Genomic DNA, 24,918 nt, shown 5'->3' with positions numbered 1-24,918 from the left:
GTGTGGAAGGGATAGAGAATTTTTAGATTTATCCAGAATTCTCGTGTTATTTATGTAAATAATAAATTTCGTTCCGCAACACTGTTCCGATCCAGGTTGCTGATCAATCTCTCTAGGAATCACCCCAAGTGAAGATCCTCACAAAGTCGTTAAGTAAGGTTCCCCACTTGGGTCCATTAGTGGCCAAGGTCTTTTGTTTCATGCGTCATTCACTTTACTGACACTCTTTTTATTAACTATTTGCCGCCATAATTTCCTGTCCTGGCATACTTCTCTAGCTTCTTTTATGTCTATGCATTTTTTCATATCAGACTCTCGTGTTTCTGTGTCTTCTTATGTCTCTTCTAGCTAGGGTCTTATTCACACATTCTAACCCGTCTTTCCGCGGTCTACCTCTGGGCACGCTGCCATGTACTTTATTTGTTCATTTTATTTAGTAGGAAAAAACATGAATGTAAAATTAAAATGTAATTTTTTTAACATTAAGTGATAAGAATATAAAAAACAGTAGTGAACGTTATAAAAATAGGGAATATGGAAAGAAATGACAGGAAATACGCCAATAAAGAAACCCAAATGTATATCCAAACCGCAATTAGTTTTTTGTATATTTTACAAAGTAAATAGAATATAAACAATCTCTAAAATCGTTTGAAACATAAGTGTACGAATCTCGTATTAAACAATGTACATATATGTTATAAAGTATACGATATATCAACAAGACAACTTCTTGGCGCGCGAATGTCAGATTTTGAAATTACGTATTAAGACCGAGTATGTTACGCGCTTTGCGCGTGTTGATAGTGGCAGTTCAGTATCCATTCTGCTTACGTCGATGTAATTCGAAACGAATTATGTAATAAATTCAGTGATAATTCACGAAAAAACACGCTTACGATCATTTTTATTTACACTGCGATAATGAAGTCACGAAGATTTCGTTGACCACCTCGTCCTCGATCTAAGTCGCATTCGGCTTCGCTCAATTCATGCGCGTCGGAGAAACCCGAGGGTGGATCCAATTTGGGGATGAACAATCCCGATCCGTCACGCTCCTGCTGCTGGTGCTCCCGGAAGACAGAGCTCGACTGGTGCCTGGAATGGCCAGACCTGTTGATCCCGAAGATTGACCGGGCCTCCTCGCTGGTATAACGCGCCAACTGTAACACCCTGTAAAAATATCTTTTTTTTGCAATTTCAGAAATATTTTACAAAGCGGGGTATATGGGAAAAAGGTATAAAGACCCCTGGAAGATAAGGCTAGCCTTGATTAAGTTCAACCTAAAAGTACTTGCATAACCAGTTTCTCTTTTATACGTGTTTCGGGAATGGCCCCGGTTATTTTGAGACAAGAAAGAAAAAAATTGTGCTATGCGTTTGTAAGAAAAAAGGTTTTTTATTTTTAACCATTAAAAATCTGATTCCTGAAATAGGGTAAGGGGGTGGGTAGCATCAACCGGTTAAAAGTCAATGATTTTTTTAAAGTTAATAAGATGAATTTATCAATTTTTCCTCATCTCGATTTTTACATTATTTTATATCATATTTATATAATTTTTAATCACATGAGAAAAAACAATGATTTGGTAATTTAATTGTTTTTAACAAGCTGTAATTTCGTCGGCTTTGTCCCCACCTGTGGGCAAAGCCAACGGCAGCTTTTTATGAAAATAAAAACATCTAAAGATAGGAAAATATGATGGTTCGCTTCTATGGTATATTATGTACTGGAAAATTACCTTTAAATATATCCAGCAAGAGAAATAAGTTATTTAGAACAAAAATAGAGAAAGCTGTAATATGCATACCGGCCGAATTGATAATAATAATATTTAATATTTTCTTCCATGTAGCCCACAAGATAAGTGGCTGTTCTACATTGCCGAACATTTATCGTTGAAACTTTTGATATGTGTGTCACCTAAGCACTTGTAAATATTATTTTCTTCGGACCTGCCCCCCTGGCCAAGCCTCACTTATTTGGGATTTAATATATTTTGGACTTGAATTACATCTAATTATTATAATTCGAACATTTGTTAAAAGAATACACAAAAAATCTATGAAAATCAACTAAAATAGCCTTCAGCTTAACTAATTCTAGCATTTTACTTTTAAAAACGTTTGTTTTTCGTTCATTTACTATATAAAGAACATTTTCTTTGTGATTATTAAGGTTCCTTAGCTTCAAAAGGTAAAGAGGAATGGGGGTTTCTCTCTAAAATTGATTTAATTTAATTTTTACCGATTCAAAATCTCATTTTTCTTGAAAACGTGGCGAAAAGTAATAGCAATTCATAGTTCGAAATTGTTCTTCTTCCTGAATTCTATGAAAATGTATCCTTCCCAGATGCATATCTTGTTCGTTTTAACGAAGACTTTCGAAAAATAAAAAAAAATCTATTAAAGCGACTAAAATAGCATTTAGTTTGACAAACTTCAAGATTCTATTCATAACAGTTTTTTTTATAGTTGATTACCAATATTCAAACTCGCCGCCTTCCTGCAATCTATAAAATGATACGTTTACCAAACATTTATCTTTTGTATTTGAAGTAACATTATTCGATTTTTATCGATTTTTTAATTCTATTTTTATAATTTGTTTAAATAAACAAGATTTATAGCTGGTAAGGGTATTATTTTATAGATTTCAGGAAGAGGGACGAATTTGAATATTGATACTCAAATAAAAAAACCTGTTTCAAAATGAAATCTTAAAGTTCGTCACATTAAATGCTATTTTAGTCATTTCAATCAATTTAATTTTTTTTATATTTCGCGTCGCTTTCAAAACAATGAGATTTTGAATCAGTAAAAATTATATTTCTTCAATTTTAGAGACAAACCCCCATTATTCTTTATTGTGAAGCTCAGCAAGCTTAATAATCTCATAAAACATGTTCTTTACGTATTCGGCTAGTTAAATACAAACGTTTTTAAAAATAAAATGTTAAAGTTCGTTAAACTATATAGTATTGTAGCCGATTTTTTATATATTTTTGAAAAAATTGATTGAATTAAGCAATATAAGCATCTTGAAAGGATACAATTGATTATATTTCAAGAAGCTATATACACAGAAAAGAAAGAAGATAAACTTTACATAGATTTCCGACGAAATATTTTCTGCAACAAAAATTAACTTCACAGGATAAACTTTACAAAAATATCGGTTAAACTTTCTTGGGGTTTTCCATTACAAACACATGTTTTTTCAAAGACGCGAAGTTGGCTAAATAAAACTTTATCACTCTAAAAAATTTCCTGCAGCAAAGTTTATTCTTAGTATTTTCTGTTCAATTTTTAACTAGACTTTTTTGGATCATTTGTAAGATAAAGTGATAGCCGAGGCGTATCCCACTTAGAATTCATTTTGGAATCATTACGAGTCATTAGGATTCATTTTACTCAGAATTCTTACCGATTCCCACCTGATTGTGGTCTGTCTGATTTCGGACGGAATAACTCGTGAATGCTGCTTGTGAATCCTGAGTGAGATGCCCCTCGGTGATAGCCTATGAGCTAGTATAAGTGTACATACATGCAATATTTTACAAACAGTTTAGAATTCTAGGTTTACGAAATAAAAAAAATGTAAAAAGAACCTGATTGAATTATCAAAAATATTCGAAATAGAAATTAGGTGTGAAACAGTTCAAAATACGCCCTAAATCAGCTGAACTTTTTTAGATCTCTTACTTTTGTTCAAAGTTTGTACGGATCCTAATTTCAGGAATGACAATCAATTCCCTTTTTTACCCATGTCCTCTTTTATCCTCCTTAAATTAGAAAAATCACCTGAAACAACTGAATTCGAGAATCTTGACATTATTTTTCCCGTTAATCCCTTTTCTACGAAGGATTTGATACTACTTGAAGTTTATTAAACTTTAGATGTGAATAAGTCTCAGTTAAATTAATAAAACATCGTTTCATTCAGTTCTTCGGTAAAATTAGAATTTGACCAGCCGTAATTGCTGCTTTATAGTTAGATTAAATAATTTAAAAAGTTTGGACAATAATAAAATTTATATGTTTTAGTTTAAGTTTCACTAAAAAGAAATAGAAAATTATGCGGTAAAAATATTCCTTGACATAAAAAATTAGACAAAATATTGATTTATTTAAAAAATATGAAGTCTTATTAAGGAAATTAAGAAATAAAAATTAAATAAACAGTATCTGAAAAAAGATGAATCACTTTTTAAATTGATTGAAAAAATATTACTTTCATGGTATCTTGTTTAAGCATTTAACTATGGACTGACTTTTTGCAGTCTTTATTCTGATAAAATTTATTTGCTTTTATTAAAAATTTTTGTTACTTGAACTGCGTTTTTAAATAATACATACTTGGGTCGTCCCCTTCCAGGAAACGATTTTCTCTCAAAAACCGGTGAGGGTTCTGTAGACGTGCTAGATTCTGGTCCATGGTACAGGAAGTCTGCAAAACAATTTGTCAATAATTACTATAAAGCAATGTATTCAATAATATTTTATTTATTAAAAATCATCTCAATCCTATTTTATTTAGTTAAAGACAATATGCGAATAACGGTGAATTAAATTGTAAAGATTATGAATTCTATACCAGTGAATTTTTTAAAATGTTATCCATAACACCTTTCGCTCTTGACAATACGAGAAAATACTGAAGGTAATATATTAAAAATTACTGAATCATAAAGTTAACACTTGATTTCATATCGTCTAAAACAATGCAAAATAATGTACCTCAAACCCTCTAACTTGTTTTCGATACCTAATTCTTTATTTCTTGGTTAGTAACTTAATAAATACTTATTATTATTATTATAACTCTTATTGTTAGTAATATATAGGTTTCAATTGATCAACATTAATTAATAATTAGGTAAAAAATTGATTCTATTAGTTCAGCCCTTTCCATCCGGCCTTCTAAACCTGAAACTCTAATTTATACTTTTCTATTTTCCTTTGCTGTGTTAATTCCTACTTTTACAGTTATGGTTTTTGCGGCCCCGGGCAAAAATCCTTATGGTTTTGGTAGGGGGGTTCGTCCTTTCGTTCGTTCGTCATAATTTTTTACCGGGAGAGGAAGTGCAGTCAGGGGGGAGTATAGGAAACGGGGAGAGGCAGTAGGGCAACTGTGGGTAGAAGTGTTAAGGAAAACGAGGAGATGGGAAATGAATGGTGAAGAGGTTAGCAGAAATAAGTTTAAAAAGTTAGGGAAGTCGAACTAGTGGTGGGAAGCGGAAGAAGGGACGAATACGTAAAGATAGGGATGGTATGGAACGAGGAGTTATGAAAAGTAGGAAGGGATAGTTAAGGGCTGATAAATGCTGACACAGGAGAGAAGTAGTGGCGGGTAAGTATAGAGGGGAGACTAAGGAAGGTGATAGGTTGGGTTTGGAAGGGAAAGAAGCGAGGTAGGTGTAGAGAATGGGAAGGAGAGTCAGTGGGAAGGGAATTTTAGGGGAAGTTGTAGAGGGGCCGTAAAGTAAGGATAGTTTAAACAGGGTTTAGCAAAGAAGGTAAGGAAGGGTGTGAATAGGAGGGGGATCGGTGGGGAAGTAAGCGGAATGAGTGATGAAAAGTAGGAAAGGGGTATGGAAGGGCTTATGCATGTTTGTATAAAGGGGTGTAGGGGGTGTAGGGGCGGGTAGATTAAAGGAAGTGAGAAAAGTGATAGGGATGGTTATAGAAGAGAGGGAAGTGGCGAAGTTGTATAGGAGGGAAAGTTTAATAAGTTGGATTGGAAAGTAGGTCAAGTGATGGGAGAATTATCAATAGGAAATCAAGTGCAGGTGTATAAGATGCGGAGGAATGAGATTAAGTGAGGGAAGTAGAAGAAAAAGAGTGAAGGGAGTACGAATAAGGATAAGCAGGGTTAGCCGGGGTGGAGAGGGTTGAGAAGTATGAGGATTAAGTGATGAAAAGTAGATAGAGGTAGATAGGGGCTTAGGGAGGCTAGATGGGAGGGGAATTAGGCAGTGTGGGGAAGTAGGAAAGAAAGCGTAGAGATGGGAATTAAGGAAAATGATGGGGTTGGGCTTGTAAGGGACAAGAGTGGGGCAGACATGGGATTGCAGGAAGTAGGTTGGCGAGAGAAAGGGAGAGTGGAGTGAATGATAAGATATGATCGAAAAGGATAGGATCGGATAGGACAGGATAGGATAAAAAAGAGGAGAAAGAAAAAAGGGAAGGATAGAAGGAGAAAGGAGATTTGAACGACTTAATTAGCCTTTCAATAGGCTATGAAACCATTTTTGTAGGCACATAGCGACTATCTTGAATAATTTTTAATCCATAAGCTCGTTTTAGTGTGTAAAATTAGATTGCTTATTAGATTGAACATCGATAAAAGTGATAATTATCGTACTGTGAACACGCGCGTCAGCCGCAGCTACAGAAGCCGAAAGGTGCGAATCGACGAGGTGATTGGAAGACTCAGTTCGGCTGCTGGTCCCGACTTCCGTGTCGCTGTCCGAGCCCAGGGTGTCGTACTCCTCCGACTCGGACTTTCCCTGATTGGTCTTGTGCGTTTTATGCAATGGCGCAGAGGACGAACGGCCTCCGCGCACCTTAGTGTACCGGTTGCAATCCGACTGCAATCAGACGGAATTGGTTGATTCAATTTCATTGGATTTAATGATGATCGTTCGGGTCATGACTGATTGAGCAACAATTCACAAAAAAAACTTGAGTTCAATGTAATCCAAAAAGAATTTTAATTACCATGCAAAAAATAACATTTCATAAGAACCTGATCCTGTTTAAAGGAACCAAATTTCGATTTAAGTTGAACTGGTGGTTATTTTGAACCGAATGCAGGTTCAGTATGAAATTATTCAGGTGTTTATGAACAAAAACTCAATTAAAATGGAGTGGCCGGATTCTATAACAGCCTATAGATTTGTATCGATGAACGAAGTTGGCCTATGGACACTTTTCAAACAAATTACGGATTTTTATTTGAAAATGATATATACTTATATCAAATTAAATTGCGTATTTTGTTTTTTCTGGAAAAAGCGGCAGGTTTTGCCGTTTTAAAAAACCAATTTTTTTAAAAAGAATTTTGTTGTTTCTCTTGATTTCAACTCAAAGTAAATCAGACAATTCTTAGAATACTTTAATGGGAAATATTCCTTATGGTGTTCAAAGACTACCAGAGTAAATAACAAATCAATATTTTTTTTTAAAGTTATAAAATTTCAGATTCGATTAAATCATGCATTTATCTCTTAAATATTATGGAAAGTCGAATGAGTTTTGAGCAACAAGAAACTTCTAGTAGTTTCCTAATAGAAAGGGAGTTTTTAAAAAGATATAGATAATATGCTTTCTAAAGGGAAAAATTATGAAAAATAAATCATTATTAAAAACTTAAGAAAGTTTTAATTTTATGGCGGTGCTCCTTTTTCGCACATATGTATCAACTCGACGCGCTTATGTCGGAATTCAAGCTATGACATTTCTTAATAATGTATGGATGATGTATTGAAATTGCGTTGCAATCTAACAAAATCTAAGATGTATGAATTAGTTTACAAAACTCAAGATCAAACAAACCAATACACAGCAAAATATTGTGTTAAAATTATTTCTCGTACTCTTTCTTTTAACCCTACATCGTCTTTGACTCATAGGGCATTTATGCGCTATCAGTCGAAAATGATAAAAAAAAGATAATTTATAGAAAAAAATTTAGTTAATTGAATTCCGAAATTATTGTTTCGTGGAAGTTGCATTTCCACGTGAACGCGTTGAATTGGCACAGATGTGCGAAAAATGGACCACATAGCCAAAAAAATACCTTTATTATTTCCTAATGATGACTTATTTTCAACAACTTTATCCGTAATGAACATATATATACCTTTCTGAGCAACTTTTCTGCTAAATATTTTTTGTTGTTCAAAATTTGATTGACTCATAATTAGCTCAAAGATATGATGTTTAGATGTTATTCACTCTAACAGTCATAGAGCATTATAAAGAAACTTCCTTGAGATTTCATCAAAAAGTTACAAAATTTGGCTGAATTGTGGTGAGGAGTCCAAAACCACAAAAAATTGTTTTCTAATAAACGGGGTTTACTTTGAGAACAGAAAAATGCACAACTTTTTTTGCCTTTTACAATTAAAATTCGAAACTTGTTTAAAAAGTATTGGGGCCAACGCCGCTCAGCGAAAAAAATTGATAGGCTGCTATATAATCTGGCCCCTCAATTATACCGAAATCTGGTTCAGTTTGAACCATATGAAGTTCATTTTTTTTGCATGTCATTTTTTTATTTTGGTTGGATCATCTTAAACTCAGGATTTTTCAGTGTTGCCAAATGAAAATATTTGCGAAAAGGAAGCAAGAGGGGACCAGCAGTCGCGAAATGATTGGTTGCAATGCTAATGTATAACAAATCATAGTCGAATTTTTTTCTACTCGCAAAAACAGCGAACTATTCAATTTATGCAATGAAGGACTAGTTTAATAATAATTGGAACTATGTATGAAGGTCAGTAGAAGTTTTGGAATGGCACGAATAATCGATTCACGACTTTACGTACCTGAATATCATCAGATCTCAGAATCCAGATAGAGCCAACGTAAAGTGAAATACGTCTTTTTTTAAATAATCTAACATTTAAAAAACATCTTTGTCCCTATAAAATTTAACCAATTCTCAAATCTAACGTAAGTTAAGATGAACATTGATACCAGATAAATCATTCTGTTTATTATATTCTAAATGATATCCTACTTTCTATCTCGTATTATCCTTATAGGGTTGCTAATGTATGGAACTGGAACTCCGGAATCTGAATAATTACCTGGATAAAGTAATCATTTTTAACATCCATGTGAAAATAACTTTATGGACCTGATTTATCTATTTTCTGATGTACATTCAACTTCGTTTTCTGTTGTATTATTCAGTATTGAATAAAGAACTGCAAATTATGAATACCGACGATTTATATCAATAAAATTTTTTAATCAAATTGAATCCTCAACTTCACTTACTCTTTATTTGGTTCTTGATTTAATTTTGATGAGAATTAGTATCAGGAGACTTGACCATGTTGCTCAAATTCTTGCTTTATCAAATATCAATTACATTTTTTCCTCAATACTTTTGTGCTGTGCATGCATCTAAATGTGCTTAAAGCTTATTTGTTATTCATCTATTTTTGCCGATATTGAGTTATTTTAATTTAAAAAATAAATCTTTTGAAAGGAAACTCATCAGAAAATATTACAGACAAAAATAAGGAAAAACTTATTTCTCAGAGTCATCTTCCACTCAATGATTTGTTGAAAAAAATAGTAATACATTTCACAAAATTATTGGTTAACGTTAAGCAATGATGTTAAGCAATCACATTAAGCAATGACGTCAAGGAAATCTGTCTGGTTTCGAAACGCGTTATTATTTTTGAAATAAATCATTTTCTGGAAGACGTCGCTGAACATACTTCTTGGTTTTCCTCATTCAATCCGGTTATATTGTAGTAACCAAATGATAAAACCACAAAAATACTTCCCTTATATTTGGCTTGTATGATATTGGCATGACATATAACAAACACTATTAAGTAAAATATACTGCAAAATTCTTTTGAACAAAAATCTTGATTCAAAAGCAAGGGGCTCACTAACAGCAATTTTCAAGTACGTGTGGATTCAAGAGTTCAAGGAATTTAAAAGAATTAAATGGGTATTTAAAGAAATTCAAAAGAAAAACAAGAATGAAGAAAAACTAATTAAATTCAGAAGCATGTAAGAAAATGAATAAGAATACAACTGACCCGAAAAATTGACCAAAATTCCATTTAGTAGAATAATTGTAAATACAGAATAATAAAAAGAATTAAAAAAAGTCCATGGAATATAGTAGAATGAAAGGGAATTAGGAAGAATCCAAGGAAGTTCAAAGGAATTAAAGTGAATTTAGAATATTTTAAGGAAATGCTAAAGACATCAAGTGAATATATTAGAATTCAAGGAACTTCAATTAATGTAATGCATAGAAAATTTAATTGAATTCAATAGAACTTAAGTGGATTCAAAGGAATGCAAGCAAATTCAAAAGAGTAAAATTGGACGTAGCAGGATTTAAAGAAATTAAAAAGAAATCAAGTAAATGCAAAGAATAAATCAATATTGAATTGAATTGAGTAGTATTAATGTGAATTCTGAATAATTCAAGAAATTAAGAAAAGTTAATTAAATTAGTAGAACTGAAGCGACTGCTGAGAATCCAAGAAAATTAAACAGGATTACTGGGGTATATTTCTTCAAATTTAACCACCCGAAAAATCGATTAAAATTAAATTTGGCAAAGTGTACTTCTTTTGGCCGGTAGTTTATGGGAAATATTTGTCAACAGAGTAAATATTTAATGAAGGCGAGGAGGTTTAATTTTTCGAGTTTGTGCGAAGAGGATCTTTTTCGAGTATACCTAACTGCTTTCATCTCGGATAAAAAAATGTTGAACCTTATGTTTTGATACATTTTTGTACGGTATATGGAATGGTCCTAATCATTTTGACCAATTCAAGAATTTAATTTACATTTTTTTTAATACATTTTTTTTAAGCTTGACCAATTTTTCTGTATTTGTTGGTCCTACAGAAAGATTAAGATTATTACTTTCAAAGGTTTTAAAGACAAACGTTGATTTCTATTATTGTTTTTTTGTTTGAGAAATAAAATTTGGTCTATTCTATTTCAGGGAAACCTGTAAATTTAGAATAATTAATTTAATTCAATTAATAGTCAAAATACAATAGGCGTTAATAAATTAAAATTACAATCAATTATTTTATATACATTTGTACTGCTAATTAATGATCATCTACTGCAGGTTTATTATCTACCGTAGGGTTATCTCGCCCACTCTTTAAAAATAAAAAAGTTAATTTATTCACTATAGTTTCGATTATATTTTTCCCGTAAGTTTGAGTGATTATAAGCAATTCAAAAAAAATCGAGTTGACGTTCAAAAATGAAAGTCAATACATCATTTCAGGGAAAAAATATTATTCGTTCGTTTTTGAATGTCAAATAACAAGGGTTTAAAAATATACTCATGATAATTGAAAAGGGTAGAACAAATTCTTTTAAAACTGTGTTTAAAAAAATGGTTGCGTTATAATTAAAAAAACACCAATTCTTTGGAATAGACGGTTAGCCTGAAACAAAATGAACAAACTTAATTTCCCGAAAAAAATACATTCTTCCCTTCAAGGCTTCGTAATTGAAAATCCAAAGATTTATTTTTAAACCAAAATATTTATTTGATTTTCAAGAATGATGGTCAAATTTTGAACGGACGTAAAAATTGTTATATCCGTTCGATATACTGTACAAAAAATTATAGATAAAAAAAACATGTAGATCAACATTTTTTTTATGTCATACGAAAGCAGTTAAGTACATCCGAAAAAGAGCCTTTTCGCACACAAAAAAAATTGACCTTACCCTTCGATAAATATTTGTTCAAGTGGGAAAAGGTTTATTCCCATGAACTACCGTTCAATAGGGCTACATTTTGGCCAAGTTTTAGTTCCACCCAAGAAAATCCTATTTTTGACTTGTGAAAAAATAAGAAGAATTTAAGTGAATGGGTAAAAGTTGAAATAAATGTATAAGTATCCAAATGAATGCGGTAAATTTTACTAGAATTCAGCAGATTTTTAGTCAATTTAACTGAGTTTCTTACTGAGTATTTAATTGGGAATGATGGTAAATTAAATCAGTTACTTTCATTTGGATTTTTAATTAGTCAGTTTTAAGTGTCAGATTTACAATTTGAGAGAAAGCTTTTGAAATGTTACAGGCATCACTTCAGTTTTCCGAATTAAAATTTTCACCTGAATCCAACCTTCCTAATTCACCCATAGTTAAAATTGTCTAAATTCAAGATAAATGAAAAAGATACATGAAGGATTTTAAGAAAATCGAAAGAATTTAGTAGATTTTGAAGATTTGAAAAGAGTTAAAGAAATGATCAAGAATTCAAAAAAATTCAGAAACAGATTTAGACCTGAATTCAGTAGTCGGTAACCCCACGTTTAAAAGAAATTAGATTATTATCATTAGATCTGTTTATATGTCAGATTGAGAAACTCATGCATTCCACTTAGATTAGATTCAATAAATGATTATTCCAGCTACAGATAATGAAATTTGGAAGAAAGCAGAGTTAACAATTTCTTCTCAATCTATTTTGAAAATTTCCCTGTCCCTAAAAATATAAATCAACTAAGTTAATTTTAAGTTAAAAAGTGCAAAACTTTTCTTCTATGATTTTAGATTTCTATTTGGAGATTATTTCATTTGTATTGAACTTTTATTCCATGATGTTTGTAGATGTTTAGGATGAACATGCAACTACAGAAAATTTTCCAGGCACTTGCTGATAATGTGAGATTAATAATTCTAAATTACCTCTCGCAACTGGAGTGTGTCAGCAGCTGATAACCGCGGATCATGATAGACAAAAGTTTGAAGTGGGGCAGCAGAGTCACAACGACTATCGCCACTTGCAGGTACGCTTTCCTTTAACTGGAATGTTGCATAGGGATAAATATCTTCCGAGTACTCTGTAATCAGGCGGTAAACAAAACAGGAATTAATCTCTATGAATAAGTCTCAAGGCTCTTTTATGTAGACTCTGGGAAATCCCATAAAGATAAACATAGATGCATGTCAAAGATTGCTGGAAAGTTACGGAAACTCAGGGAATTTAAAACTGGTCAGGAAAAGTCAGGGAAAGTCAGGGAAAGTCAGGGAATGTCAAATATATTGGAGATGTTGGTTTTTCGATCTAATGATCTATAAGTTTATTTAAAACTAGTTTTCGCTCCACGACGTGGATCAGTAGATCGAAAAACCAACATCTGCAATATATTGCTTTAATTAATTATTCTTAAAGAAACTAACGTGCTTTTCAAAAACTTTATTTCATGGTTGTTTCAATCTTTTGTTGATTTTTTTCAGTAATAAGAGACAATATTAAATTTTCCTTGAATAAACCTAGATGGTTCGAAAATTCTATATTTTTATTATTTTTAATGATAAATTATGAAAAAATAATTATAAAACAGACTAAGGAGCAAGTACGTTATTTGTTTCTTCTTTTGCATTGTGAAATTGGAAATCTGTCAACAGTTCGAGGTTAATTAGAGAGGTTAATAAACTTCATTTTTAAAATAAAAATGTAAGTAGATAAAACGCAGTTAAAATTTAAATGTATAAATTTACATAGAAAAATAGTATTTTAAATAGTATTAATATAAATGAAGTTCTTGTGAATTATTAATTTGCTTAAACCTCGTCTTTTTTGAGTTGCAAATAAAATTATTATAGTAAAAAATTCTTATTTTTGGGTTGAATATTTAACTTTTGCTTGTAAAAAATTAGATTTATTCTAATTTCAACTTAACCAATTTGGTTGAATATTAATTCGTATTTTTTGTAGTAGTTCAATTGTTTTCGATTGAAAATTCAAATGATTTTTGTTTGAAATATCAACTATTACTTTTTTCGTTAAGAATCAATTTTTTTGGGAAAAAGATTCATTAATTGAAAGTCGAACTACTTTTTTAAAAATTGAAAAGTAATTTTTTTTTAGTTGAGAAGTTTTGTTTGCTTAACATTCATCATTTTTGGAATAAGATTTAGTCATGAGGCTGGAAATTCAATTATTTTCATAAACATTCCATTTTTCATTTAATTCAATTTTATATTCTCATCATTTATGATTTCGAGACCACCTGAATCGGAAAATAGGGTTTTTCGATGGCGTCTGTCTGTCTGTCCGTCCGGCTGTCATGCTGTCCGGCTGTCCGGCCGTCCGTAAACACGATAACTCTCGAAAAAATGAACGGATCAAATCCATCTTTCGCACACTTTTTTAAGGTCCTAAAAGATAGGACGAGTTCGTTAACCAGCCATTTTTGATGAAAATTCAAAAACTGAGCGTATTTTGAAAATTTTTGAGACCACTTTTTTCTGAATTTGAAAATTCTATGTACGCATATTTCTAGTATTGAAATAGACAAACAATTTATCCTAATGACTTTTTTAGATTAAAAGAAAATTCTCAGAGTTATAGCATTTTCAAAATCTTGTGAAACAACCGAAATTCAAAATTTTAACCTAAACAACGCAAGATATGAAAAATGTCAAGAAAAAAAAACATTGCTTTTTAAAATCCCTATAAGACCTTCATGAAAAATTAGTGGATTTTCTTAGAAAATCCAAAATTCAAATTTTGATTGCCCAAAAAATAATGAAAAATCAAAAAATTCTATTTTGTGGTCAAACTATGCAGAATACGAACAAAGATGAATTGACGAAAATTTAACCCCCCAAAAAAATACAAATTAATTAATAATCAATTCTTGATTAGAGGCGTACTTTTTGTTTTATTCGTGAAAAATAACATTGAAAACAAAAACATCATCAAATTTGCTATGAATTACTTTGATAAGACGCGTAGTTTTGGTTTTAATCATGAAAATGACATTAAAAATAAAAATAAAAAATTTGTGGAAAACGACGAAAGGTACGAAAACTAATCGATAGACAAAAATTGTTCGCCCAAAAAGGAGATGCAAATTTATCATAATTTATTACATTCTCATCATTTATGATTGATAAAGTATTGGAATTAACCTAAAGGACCCCGCACTAAATGTATGGGAAAATGGCTTTCTGTGCATTTAGCTGAAACTTTGTAATTCTTAAGGTTATAAGTGCTGGATGAAATATCTGTTAAAAAAATCCAAAAAAAAATGGACAGTTTTAGCGCTATGCGGCGCTAAGCCTCAAGATCAGTGAATAAAACGAAATACAACAGATTTTGTTACAAAAGCGATGTCAACATAGAAATCACGGTTCAGTTCGTGGTCTGTCATATTTTCGCCTACACCGTTGACTCATATAGCGCGTTGACTCATATATTCGCTGATCATGGGCGCTTAGCGTTCGGCCCTCTGGCGAAGGGTACACTGTTATTATCGATGTGCGCACTAGTTACTAATGTTACTTTGGGTACCATTTCTGCCTTTAAAGAAGTGATTAATTAGTCAAGTTAAAATCTTGGGCGCTTAGCGTTTGATCGTTTTGAGAAGCGCGCTATATGAGTCAACGGTGTAGGCAAAAATATGACAGACCACGATCTGAACCGTGATTTCTATGTTGACATCGCTTTTGTAACAAAATCTGTTGTGATTCGTTTTATTCACTGATCTTGAGCGCTTAGCGCCGGATAGCGCTAAAACTGTCCACTTTTTTGGATTTTTTTACGGATATTTCATCCGGCACTTATAACCTTAAAAATTACAAAGTTTCAGCTAAATCCACCGAAAGCCATTTTCCCATACATTTAGTGCGGGGTCCTTTGACGCTACAAAATTTAGATTTCGAACCAAATGGCGCAAAATACGAAAAAGTATTAACAAGAAATATTATATTTTGAAAAATCCTATAAATTTTCACTTAACCATTTTTCATTAGGACTAGTCATTTTATTTATATTTCTCGAAAGTAGTATGCGAAAAATCGAAAATTAATATTTAAAACCAATATACAACGCAAAAAAAAATCTCGAAAAAAATGAACGGATCAAATCCAACTTTTGCACAATTTTTTTTGGTAATAGAAGAAAGAACGAATTCGTTAAAAAGCCATTTAGGATAGTGATTCAAAAAGTCAAAGCTTTTTAAAAAGTGTTGAGAATTCTTTTAAGACTCAAAAATTCTATGTATGACTGTTGGTAGTACATCTAAAGCTTTTTTACGATAAAAAATGATCTGAGTTATAACATTTACAAAATTTTAAAAATCAATCGATAATTAAAATTTTTAAACAAACAACGCACGGTTTGAAAAAGGTAGAGAGAAGAAAAACATTGCTTTTTGAAAGTCCTACAACATTTTCATAACAACTTTTTGAATATAATTGACCAATTGAAAATTCAAATTTTTATTGCACAAAAAATAAGAAACAATAAAAAAAATAATATTGTGCTCAAACTATGTATGATACATATGAACAAAGATGCGTGAATCAAAATTGTGCTCCCAAAAAAGATTTACAAACTTATTATTATTACTCACTTTTTGATAGGATACGCAGTTTTAGTTTTATTCATTAAAAACAATAATAATAAACAATTAAATGTTTGGACAAACAACACAAGCTAGGAAAAAAATTCAACAAAAGCTGTTTAAGCAAAAATTGGTGTATATTTTGGAAGTTAATTCTTTTAACTGAAATTTTAACTATTTTTTTGAAAATAGAATTGATTGGTTGTAAATCAACTTTTTCGTTAAACGTAAATATTCTCGAGTTTTTTATTTTTATTTAAAATCTGGTTTGTTGAAATATCAACTACAAAATTTTACATCGAAAGTGAATCTTTTTAAGTTACAAATTTAACTCCTTGATTAATGCAGCATCGTAATAAAAAATTTTTTTTATATATTGAAAATTTTTTTCTGTGACTTAACATTGAACTATTTTATAGAAAAAATTTTTTTTTTTAGTTAAAAAAATGCCACAATTTGTATAAAATTCAACTACGCGTCCAATCAAAAAGTGATTTATTTAAAATTTCTCATGATTAAAGCAAATACTACGCAACTCGTGAAAAAAAATTACAAATTTTTATGAATATTTTTTTTTATGAGTTGCGTAGTATTCTCTTTAATCATGACTTGGACGCGTAGTTGAATTTTATACAAAAATTTTGGCGTTTTTTACATTCTCATCATTTATGATTGAGAAAGTATTAAAATTGTCGGAAATTTGACATCACACATTTTCAACGGATCTCCACGTTTAGAGACCCCCTGAATCCGAAAATCAGGTTTTCACGATGGCGCCTGTCTGTCTCTCTGTCCGACCGGCCGTCCGTAAACACGATAACTCTAAATAAAATAAGCAAATCAAATCCATTTTTGGCAAACTTATTTTAGGTCCTAAAAGAAAGGACGAGTTCGTGAACCAGATATTTTTGATAAAAATTCAAAAAGTGAGCGCATTTTGAAAATTTTTAAGACCACTTTTTTCTGAATTTGAAAATTCTATGTACGCATATTTATAGTATTGAACTAGACAAACAATTTATCCTCATGACTTTTTTCGATTAAAAGAAAATTCTCAGAGTTATAGGATTTTCAAAATTGTCTAAATCAACCGAAGATCAAAATTTGAAGCCAAAAAACGTACGATATTAAAAAAAAAAATTATTTTTGAAAGCCCTACAAGATCATAACAAATTTTTGGATTTTCTTCAAAAATTAAAAACTAAAATTTTTATTGCAAAAAAATAATGAAAAATAAGAAATTCCATTTTATGAACAAACTATGTAAGATACGAAATAAGAAGAATTAAAAAAAATTGTTATCCTAAAAAAGATCTACAATTTCGTTAAGGATCACTTCTTGATACGACGCGTAATTTTTGTTTTATTCGTGAAAAATAACATTGAAAAAAAATAATTAAAAAAATGTGTGGAAAACGACGAACTTACGAAAAAAAAAGTTTTAACAAAACCTGTTCACAAATATCGGTCGAAAATCGAGCGCGCAGTGCGAGTGTCACGATGAGAATGTGTACCTCAAAGCCTACAGAGCTTTGAGAAACTTAATTAAGTAGAAAATTCAGAACATGAAGACGCATATAAATACTGCCATCTAAAAGAGATCTTTTTGATAAAGTTTTTTTCTATCATTCTAAATGCAAAGAATAAATATCCGAGCGCGAGGTAACTTATTATCGAGCGCGAAGCGCGCGATTCAACCGTCTCGCGCCCCAAGCGCGCTCAAACCTTCAAGCCGCGCGCGTAGGGCGCGATGAGAATGTGCCCGCGAAGCATGCAGATTTTTTATATACAATTTAATTATCTCATTTTTTGTTCTGAATTTTTTTTAGTTCAAAAAATGTATGGTTGAAAATGTATGCATTATGTTAAAAAATTTTCTTTTCTAGTAGAAAATTTATATACTTGATTAAACATGTTACTTTTTTTCTTAAATTTTACTTTATCGTTTAAAATAATTTTTATCTTAAAATTAACCTGCTGTAAATAAAACTTCGTTTCCTTCGATAAAAATTCGTCTTTTGGGTAAAAAACTAAACTTCTTGGTGAACAATGCATTTTTTTAGTCCAAAATTGAACTATTTGGTTTATAAGAAACGATTTCATGGAAAATTAATGCATTTTTTTAAAAATTCAACTTTTTGTTAAAAAATTAATCTCAGTATTGGAAATTTATTTTTGTGCGGTTTTAAAATTAATTTTTATCAAATTTATATTTTCGGGTTCAAAATTCAAATATTGCGTTGAAATTTCTTTTTTTTTGAAGACAATTAATCTTCTTGATCAAAGTTTTTATTATTCTTTGGGAAATTCAACAATTTTGTTAGTCATTTTGTTTGACTTAATTAAACTATTTTTTTTTGTTTTTGTTGAAAAATGCCTATTTTGTTGAACAATTTTTATTTATTTGGAAAAGTCAACTCTTTTGTAGAAAATTAGTCTTTTTGGTTTAAAAATTGTTGTGTTATTTTATTTATAATTCGTCTTTTTTGTTGAATTCAACTGTTTTTATTTAAAATTAGTATGTTTTTTGTTAAATTACCAAGTACGGTATTTTTTGCGGAGAGTTAATCTTTTTGGTTGATAATTGAACGAATTGGTTAGAAGTTGAGCTATTTGGTTGAAAATCAGATTTTTTTATTATTCCATTTTCAATTAAAGAGAAATATTTTTTAGTTTAAAAATCAACTATTTTGTTGAAAATGCTTCTATTTTATTAAAGACTCTTTTTTTTGGTAAATTTTTTTATCTTAAAATTGATCTTACTAAATTGAAATTTCATGTATTTTTGTAGAAATTTGTTTCTTTCTTGGAAGAGAATAAATGATCCACAGTCGGGCAGGGAAAAGTCAAGAAAGTTTAGGTAATTTGGAAATTGGAATTTTGTAGCAGCCCTGTAATATTTCTTATCAAATAAGGCAGGTCAAGGTTTACGGTGGACTTCGATGAAACTAAACCCAACAAGTTTTGCACCTTCCAGATTTTTCGACCCTGCGATCATTTTAAGATCTACATGGAAAAATCGTTGAATCCGTTTTTGAAAAAACTTCTTTTTTATTTGTTTTGGGGTGGTTATTAAGTATAGTATTGTGAATGTAACAGATATGTGGTGAATCATTGGAATTAACTCCTTAGTTTTGCAGCTAAATAGGGACACAATAATTTTAATATGTTAAGATAACCAAATATCTTAAAACATTATTTATTACTTTTTTTTTAAGTTTTCAAAATTTCTTTTTTATGGTGCATCCGAATTCTTGGTCATTGTCTATGATAATTTATAGCTGTCAAAACATATTTTTGATCCAAAATCTTGAGTAAAAATCTTGTTTTTTCTAAATGATATATAAGTCCCGATTGGATGCATTTGGATGCACCAGAAAGGAGCAATTTAGAAAATATAGATTTTTTAAAATTTCCCACATATTTTTAAACATGCTAAATGGATTTGATTATCGCAAGGTATTTAGCATACAAAGCATATTGTTAGGTGCAAAAGTAAATAGTTTATGTGAATTATTTACTATTTAGGTGTTATTTTTACAAAATTGTACCTAATAATCCTTGTGAGTTGGGTTCCATCGAAGCCCACCAGGAAAGTAGATGTCAAGAATATTTGGATTGTGAAATTGTTAATATACGCTTTGGCAGAGACTAAAACCATTATGTGAGTAATCAAACATTATTTACTAATTTCACCTGGTATCCTTTCCAAAGTACCCATTTCGTGAATTGGCGATCGAAGGGGTTTTCGTACAGTCGCATAATACTGTTCACGTTGCTCCATATTTTGCTTATTATCTAAGGCAGCTGCAGTCTGTGCATCATGTAGACTTCCTAGGTCACCCATCAAAGGCCCTGCATTAAAAATGTTACTTGCAAACAGTACTAGCAAGTAATGTCCATAAAAAGATTAGTTTTCTTATTCACTCTTCCACTAATGGAAATAAACAAACCTAAATTACTTTTTCAAGTGATCAACCTAATTGAATTTAAAAGAGGCAGCTTAGAGCCTAGTAAAGCAAGAGGAAAATTTTACTTCAAATTGGAAAATGGGTTATTAATCATTACAAATACTCACGTTTTCTAAAACAGTAAAATACAGCTCCAGCAGCAGAGATGACTGCAAACGAACTCAACACCAAAGGTACAATAAGTTTTAAATCCGAGTATACAGGTGTATGCTGCGGAATAAAATGATCGATTTCGATCGCAGGTACAGTAGAACTGCTGTGTGGCTGTAACGTCGATATTTTATATTCTGCTACCGAGGAACCAGCATTGTTGTGCGCTCTAATTCGTACTTCGTAGGTTGTTCCCGGTTGCAATTCACTAAGTGTATAAGTCTTTTGTACCTGAAAACAGAAAAAATTTCTATCTTATAATTTCCCTTCTTGAAAAGAGATAAATGCTGTAGGCGAAATTGTGGTATTATGCGAGGAAGATTATGTGCAGATCAGATATGTTAGTATGGAAAGTTTTACAAAAAAAAGTTTCAGAGCAAACAAAAAAATTTTCTGTGCTTTTTTGATCTGGAAAATTCCTTTGATAAGGTGGATGGAAGTAAATCTTTGAAAGTTCTAAAAAAAGTATGGAGTCAATGTTTTGTCCCTAAAATGAAGAAAAGCAATAAGGTTGTAAAGAGAATGTAAAGAGAAATGGACAACTGAGTAATTAGTTTGACATTAGAAGAAGGTGTTGACGTCAGATCGATGTTTAGATATGATAAGATTGTCACGGCAGAATCAGTTAATGATTTGTATGGAATGTTGAGTAGACTAAATACTAGCATAAGGATTTTGGGTCTTAATATTATCATAAGTAAAACTAATGTTATTGTTTTTGAAAGAAGGCATTAGAAAACAGTATGAAACTTTATATTAGATGAAGAGAGGATATACCAAGTTGATAACTACACATATCATGGAAGTTTATGCTTTCATGACGGAAAGATAAATTGAGAGATATACAGACGTATAAGCGAGGGAAGAAAGGTTTTCGGCAGTGTAGGAGAAATCACCAAAAGTGAAAATGTGACAAAGAAAGCCGTACTTGCAACATGTAATTCTGTACTTGCACCCACTGTGATATACGGCAGCAAGACGGTTTACATTTTATTCTTGCAGAACGTTTGCGGTAATACGATATTGGACAATGTTCGTTGTAAGGCATGGTCCATAAACTACGGTACTACTTTATGGTTGGGGGGGGGGGGTCACAAAACCAACGGATGGTAGCGGGAAGGGGGGAGGGGTGTCCCAGTTAACATAATATTATACGAAAATTAATTTTTTAGTTTAAAATTTTATGTTTTTAGTTGAAAATTCAACTTTTTGGTTGAGAATTCTTGAATTTAATTAAAAGTTCGTCTTTTTTAATCGAATTGTTTAAAAATTTGTTTTTTTTTGATAAAAAATTAATTTTCCTGCTTAAAAATTCTTCTTAAGTTGAAAATAAACTTTTTGCTTAATGGTTTTTTAATTTTTCTAATAATTCATCCGTTTTGGTAGTAAATCAATCTTTTTGTTGAAAAATTAATCTTTTATATTTGAAAATACAACTCTTTGTTTGCGAACTCTTTAATTTGGTTAAAAATATGTTTTTTGGTTTTCATATTTTTCAGTTAAGAATTCAACTTTTTGGTTGAGAACTTTTGAATATTGTTAAAAATTCAGGATTTTCGGTAGAGATGTAATCTTTTTGTTGTTAACTACTTTCTTACAAGTGCATTCGTTGGTTGACGATTAAAAATTTTAGTTAAAAATTCATCTCTTTGGTTGGTTACTGAACTTTTTTGTTAAAAATTCCTTTTTTTCTGGTTAAAAAATTACTTTATTATTTGAAAATTTACCCATTGCATTTTTGGTGAAAATGGTTCTCTTTTGAGTAAAAATTTAACTTCTTATTGGAACTGAACTATTTTGTGAGGAAATATTTTTTGTTGTTGTTGAAAATTAGTGTAATTTAGTTAAAAATTTATTGTTAGGGCTAAGAGTTCTAGTATTTTGTTGAAAATTCGTCTCTGATGGTACGAAATTAACTTTTTAAATCAAAATTTCATATTTTTCATTTGATAATTCAACCATTTTGTATAGATAAACTTTTAAATAAAAGTTGAACTATTTCATTTTTGTTTGAATATTCACCTTTCTTAGTTAAAAAATTCAATAATATCCGGATTAACTGTCACATTGGCAACTTAATTCGCTATAAACACACACAAAAATAAGTATAAACGTAAAATCGGATTTTACCTAAAGGCTACGAAGCTTTGGGTAGGGGGGGGGGGGGGGGGGGGGGGGGGGGGGGGGGGGTGGCGTAACCAAATCAACAGTTGTAAACGAGGGCGAAGTGTACTCAAAAATTGCTCAAATTGGTATCTTAATTTATGGTTGATCCCCAAGTGGATTCTCAAAGAATGTGGCTTAGAGGAAACACTGTTCGACAAAAGTGAAAGAAATTTTTTCAGGGCGGTGTTATGGAATAAGCATCCTGTTTAAAGAAAAAATGATATAGACATACCTCAATATTATTAGAAACAAGTGTCCAAAGTTCCTCCCCACTTCTCTTGTACTCCAACTCAAAAAAAGTGATAGGACACCCTCCATCATTCCACATATGCAGATGAAGAATGATCCAAGAAACATTAACTGTAATAAATCTATCTCCACTTGCAGGAGAGTCTGCAGGCTTAGAACCTTCAGTCGTTGATTTTACTATTTCGCTTGGAGAACCCATGCCAATTCTATTGTAGGCTGTTAGGTATATTTGATAGTCTGTTCCACACCAAAGTTGCGATAATAGGTAGCTGTTTATTTTGTGCGACACTCGAACTTCTTCCCATTCACCGAATTCGCGTTTGTAATGAAGAATATAGCCCCTGATTGATGCTCCACCATCATCTCCATTTTTCCATTGTACGTTTATGGAATTACTTGTGGAACTAGTAGCATGTAACAGTGGTGCAGCTGGAGGTACTGTGGATATAGAAGGGATGTGAGTGATTAATTTAATCATATTAACACCCACGCTTGAGTGACGTTTAGGTCTACGTACCTTGAACGGTTAAACGATGTGTGATTTGATCAGAGCCATGTCGATTTTCAACGAGACAGGTGTAATTTCCGCTGTCTTCTCTATGGAGATCCGTTATCTGTAAAGAGCCATCGGGTTGCATGGAGACCCGTGTGGATGGTTTCACCATCTCTCCCCATTGCTTCCAGATTATTGATGGTTCTGGTTTTCCAACGCTTTGGCATGGTAGTGTTACATCCTGCTTCCAAGGAACGACGAGGGTTGTCCCGAACGAAAATACTGCTGCTCGAACTGAATCAATTGGAATAATTAGTGAAATATTAGTTTTCCTATTAAATTTCCTTCAAAATCAAAAAGGTACCATTGCAATCTCATTAGGATTCCGAATCAAGTCCCACTAAAGTATTTTTAAATACCAAGAATATCCATATTTTTATCAAACCGAAAATAAGTCCACGTGGACAGAGGAAAAAAGGGAGAGTGTCTTTAAAAGTCCAGATTTTTCCACAAGTCGGAGAGGGGTTAAAAAGTGGTAAAAAATTGTGTGTTACATGACCGGATTGATTTGTTTCATACCCAGTATTTTATTGGTGCATTACTTGTTACCCTAACTCCATAGTCAGGTTTCAAAAATTCTTCAAAAATACAAAACAAAACAAAAATCAAGCAATCCTTTAACCTATCTGATCTAGTTTATATCCCTTTGAGAAATTATTCCCATTATTACATTACTCCACCTACCTTCACTGGAGGGTGAGACAGCAACAGATGGAGTTCTGGGTCCCTCCCCAACTGAAGTTACCGCAGCAATGCTAAATTCATATTGATTCCTTTTAGTCAGATTCTCAGCCTGGTAGCTCGTTTGGTGAGGTGGTAAAGCTCTGCGGAACCACTTCCCTTCCGGACCATGAACATGAACACTGTAAGACGTGATAACACCATTGCTTCTCAGCGGTGGCTGCCAAGACACTATAATGGAATTACTCGAACTCGCAACCGCCTTAATACCCGCGGGCACTTCCGGCAAGTCTTCTTCTGTCACACAATAAATGGAAGCTGATGCTACTCCATCTCCGGCTCTTGTATATCCCGAAACCTGAACGGAATAATTCGCATGCTTCTCTAAATTATTTATGACAACCGTTAAAGCCGTTGTGAGCTTCGTTTCTGATTTTGTAGTTTCCGTCAGGAGATCCATATTCTCCCACATGACCTTATAACCCTTTAAGATTCCATTCAAGCTCGAGTCTGGTGGTGCATCCCATGATACTTGCAGAGACTGCGATGAAAGGGCAGTACATCGAACATCTTGAGGTGGACTACCTGGAACTGCAATTTTTATTACAAATTTATTAAATGTTTCTAGAATTTTCAGGTGGTAATTATAATAGACTATCAATCACAATTCGCGCGCTGTACGCATGATATGTTTCTTAGTAGTAGCCATTTCTCGCCAAATGCCTCTCCCTTCAATTAACTCTAAATTCGGTAAGTGACTTGAGCGTGACATTAGACGTGCGTGCGCGAAAGATATGCAAGTGATCTGACAATAAGTGCCAGAAATATTTACCGACAAGCTTTAGGGGCTTCTCAAAATTGAAAAATTTAAAATGGTGGATCCAATATTATTATTATTATTATTATTACACCATTAAGCCATTTCCCTTTCGGGGTGGGCGTGACTCACTCGGCAGGGGAAAGGAGTAGTGTGTGGATGGGATAGAGATTTTTCAGATTGATCCAGAATTCTCGTGCTATTTATGTAAATAACACGTTC

General features: G+C 31.8%; 1 protein-coding gene across 1 annotated transcript in view; it reads right to left on the bottom strand.

The window, feature by feature from the left end:
* Window positions 1-608: 608 nt before the first annotated feature.
* LOC117175473 (Down syndrome cell adhesion molecule-like protein Dscam2) overlaps window positions 609-24,918 on the bottom strand; it is a 203,877-nt gene continuing 179,567 nt past the window's right edge. The window contains exons 18-26 of the mRNA XM_033365180.1: window positions 23,883-24,470; window positions 23,163-23,432; window positions 22,629-23,083; window positions 20,188-20,461; window positions 19,806-19,964; window positions 12,442-12,596; window positions 6,368-6,593; window positions 4,360-4,450; window positions 609-1,173 (exon numbers count right to left, since the gene is read on the bottom strand). Of these exons, the coding sequence (XP_033221071.1) occupies window positions 912-1,173; window positions 4,360-4,450; window positions 6,368-6,593; window positions 12,442-12,596; window positions 19,806-19,964; window positions 20,188-20,461; window positions 22,629-23,083; window positions 23,163-23,432; window positions 23,883-24,470 (2,480 nt within the window). The 3' untranslated portion in view covers window positions 609-911. The remainder of the gene's footprint in view (window positions 1,174-4,359; window positions 4,451-6,367; window positions 6,594-12,441; window positions 12,597-19,805; window positions 19,965-20,187; window positions 20,462-22,628; window positions 23,084-23,162; window positions 23,433-23,882; window positions 24,471-24,918) is intronic.

This window comes from Belonocnema kinseyi, chromosome 6, assembly GCF_010883055.1.
Source record: "Belonocnema kinseyi isolate 2016_QV_RU_SX_M_011 chromosome 6, B_treatae_v1, whole genome shotgun sequence".
Taxonomy (NCBI): Eukaryota; Metazoa; Arthropoda; class Insecta; order Hymenoptera; family Cynipidae; genus Belonocnema; species Belonocnema kinseyi.
The sequence above is the reverse complement of the archived record's forward strand: the minus strand, read 5'-3'. Positions and strand labels throughout refer to the sequence as shown.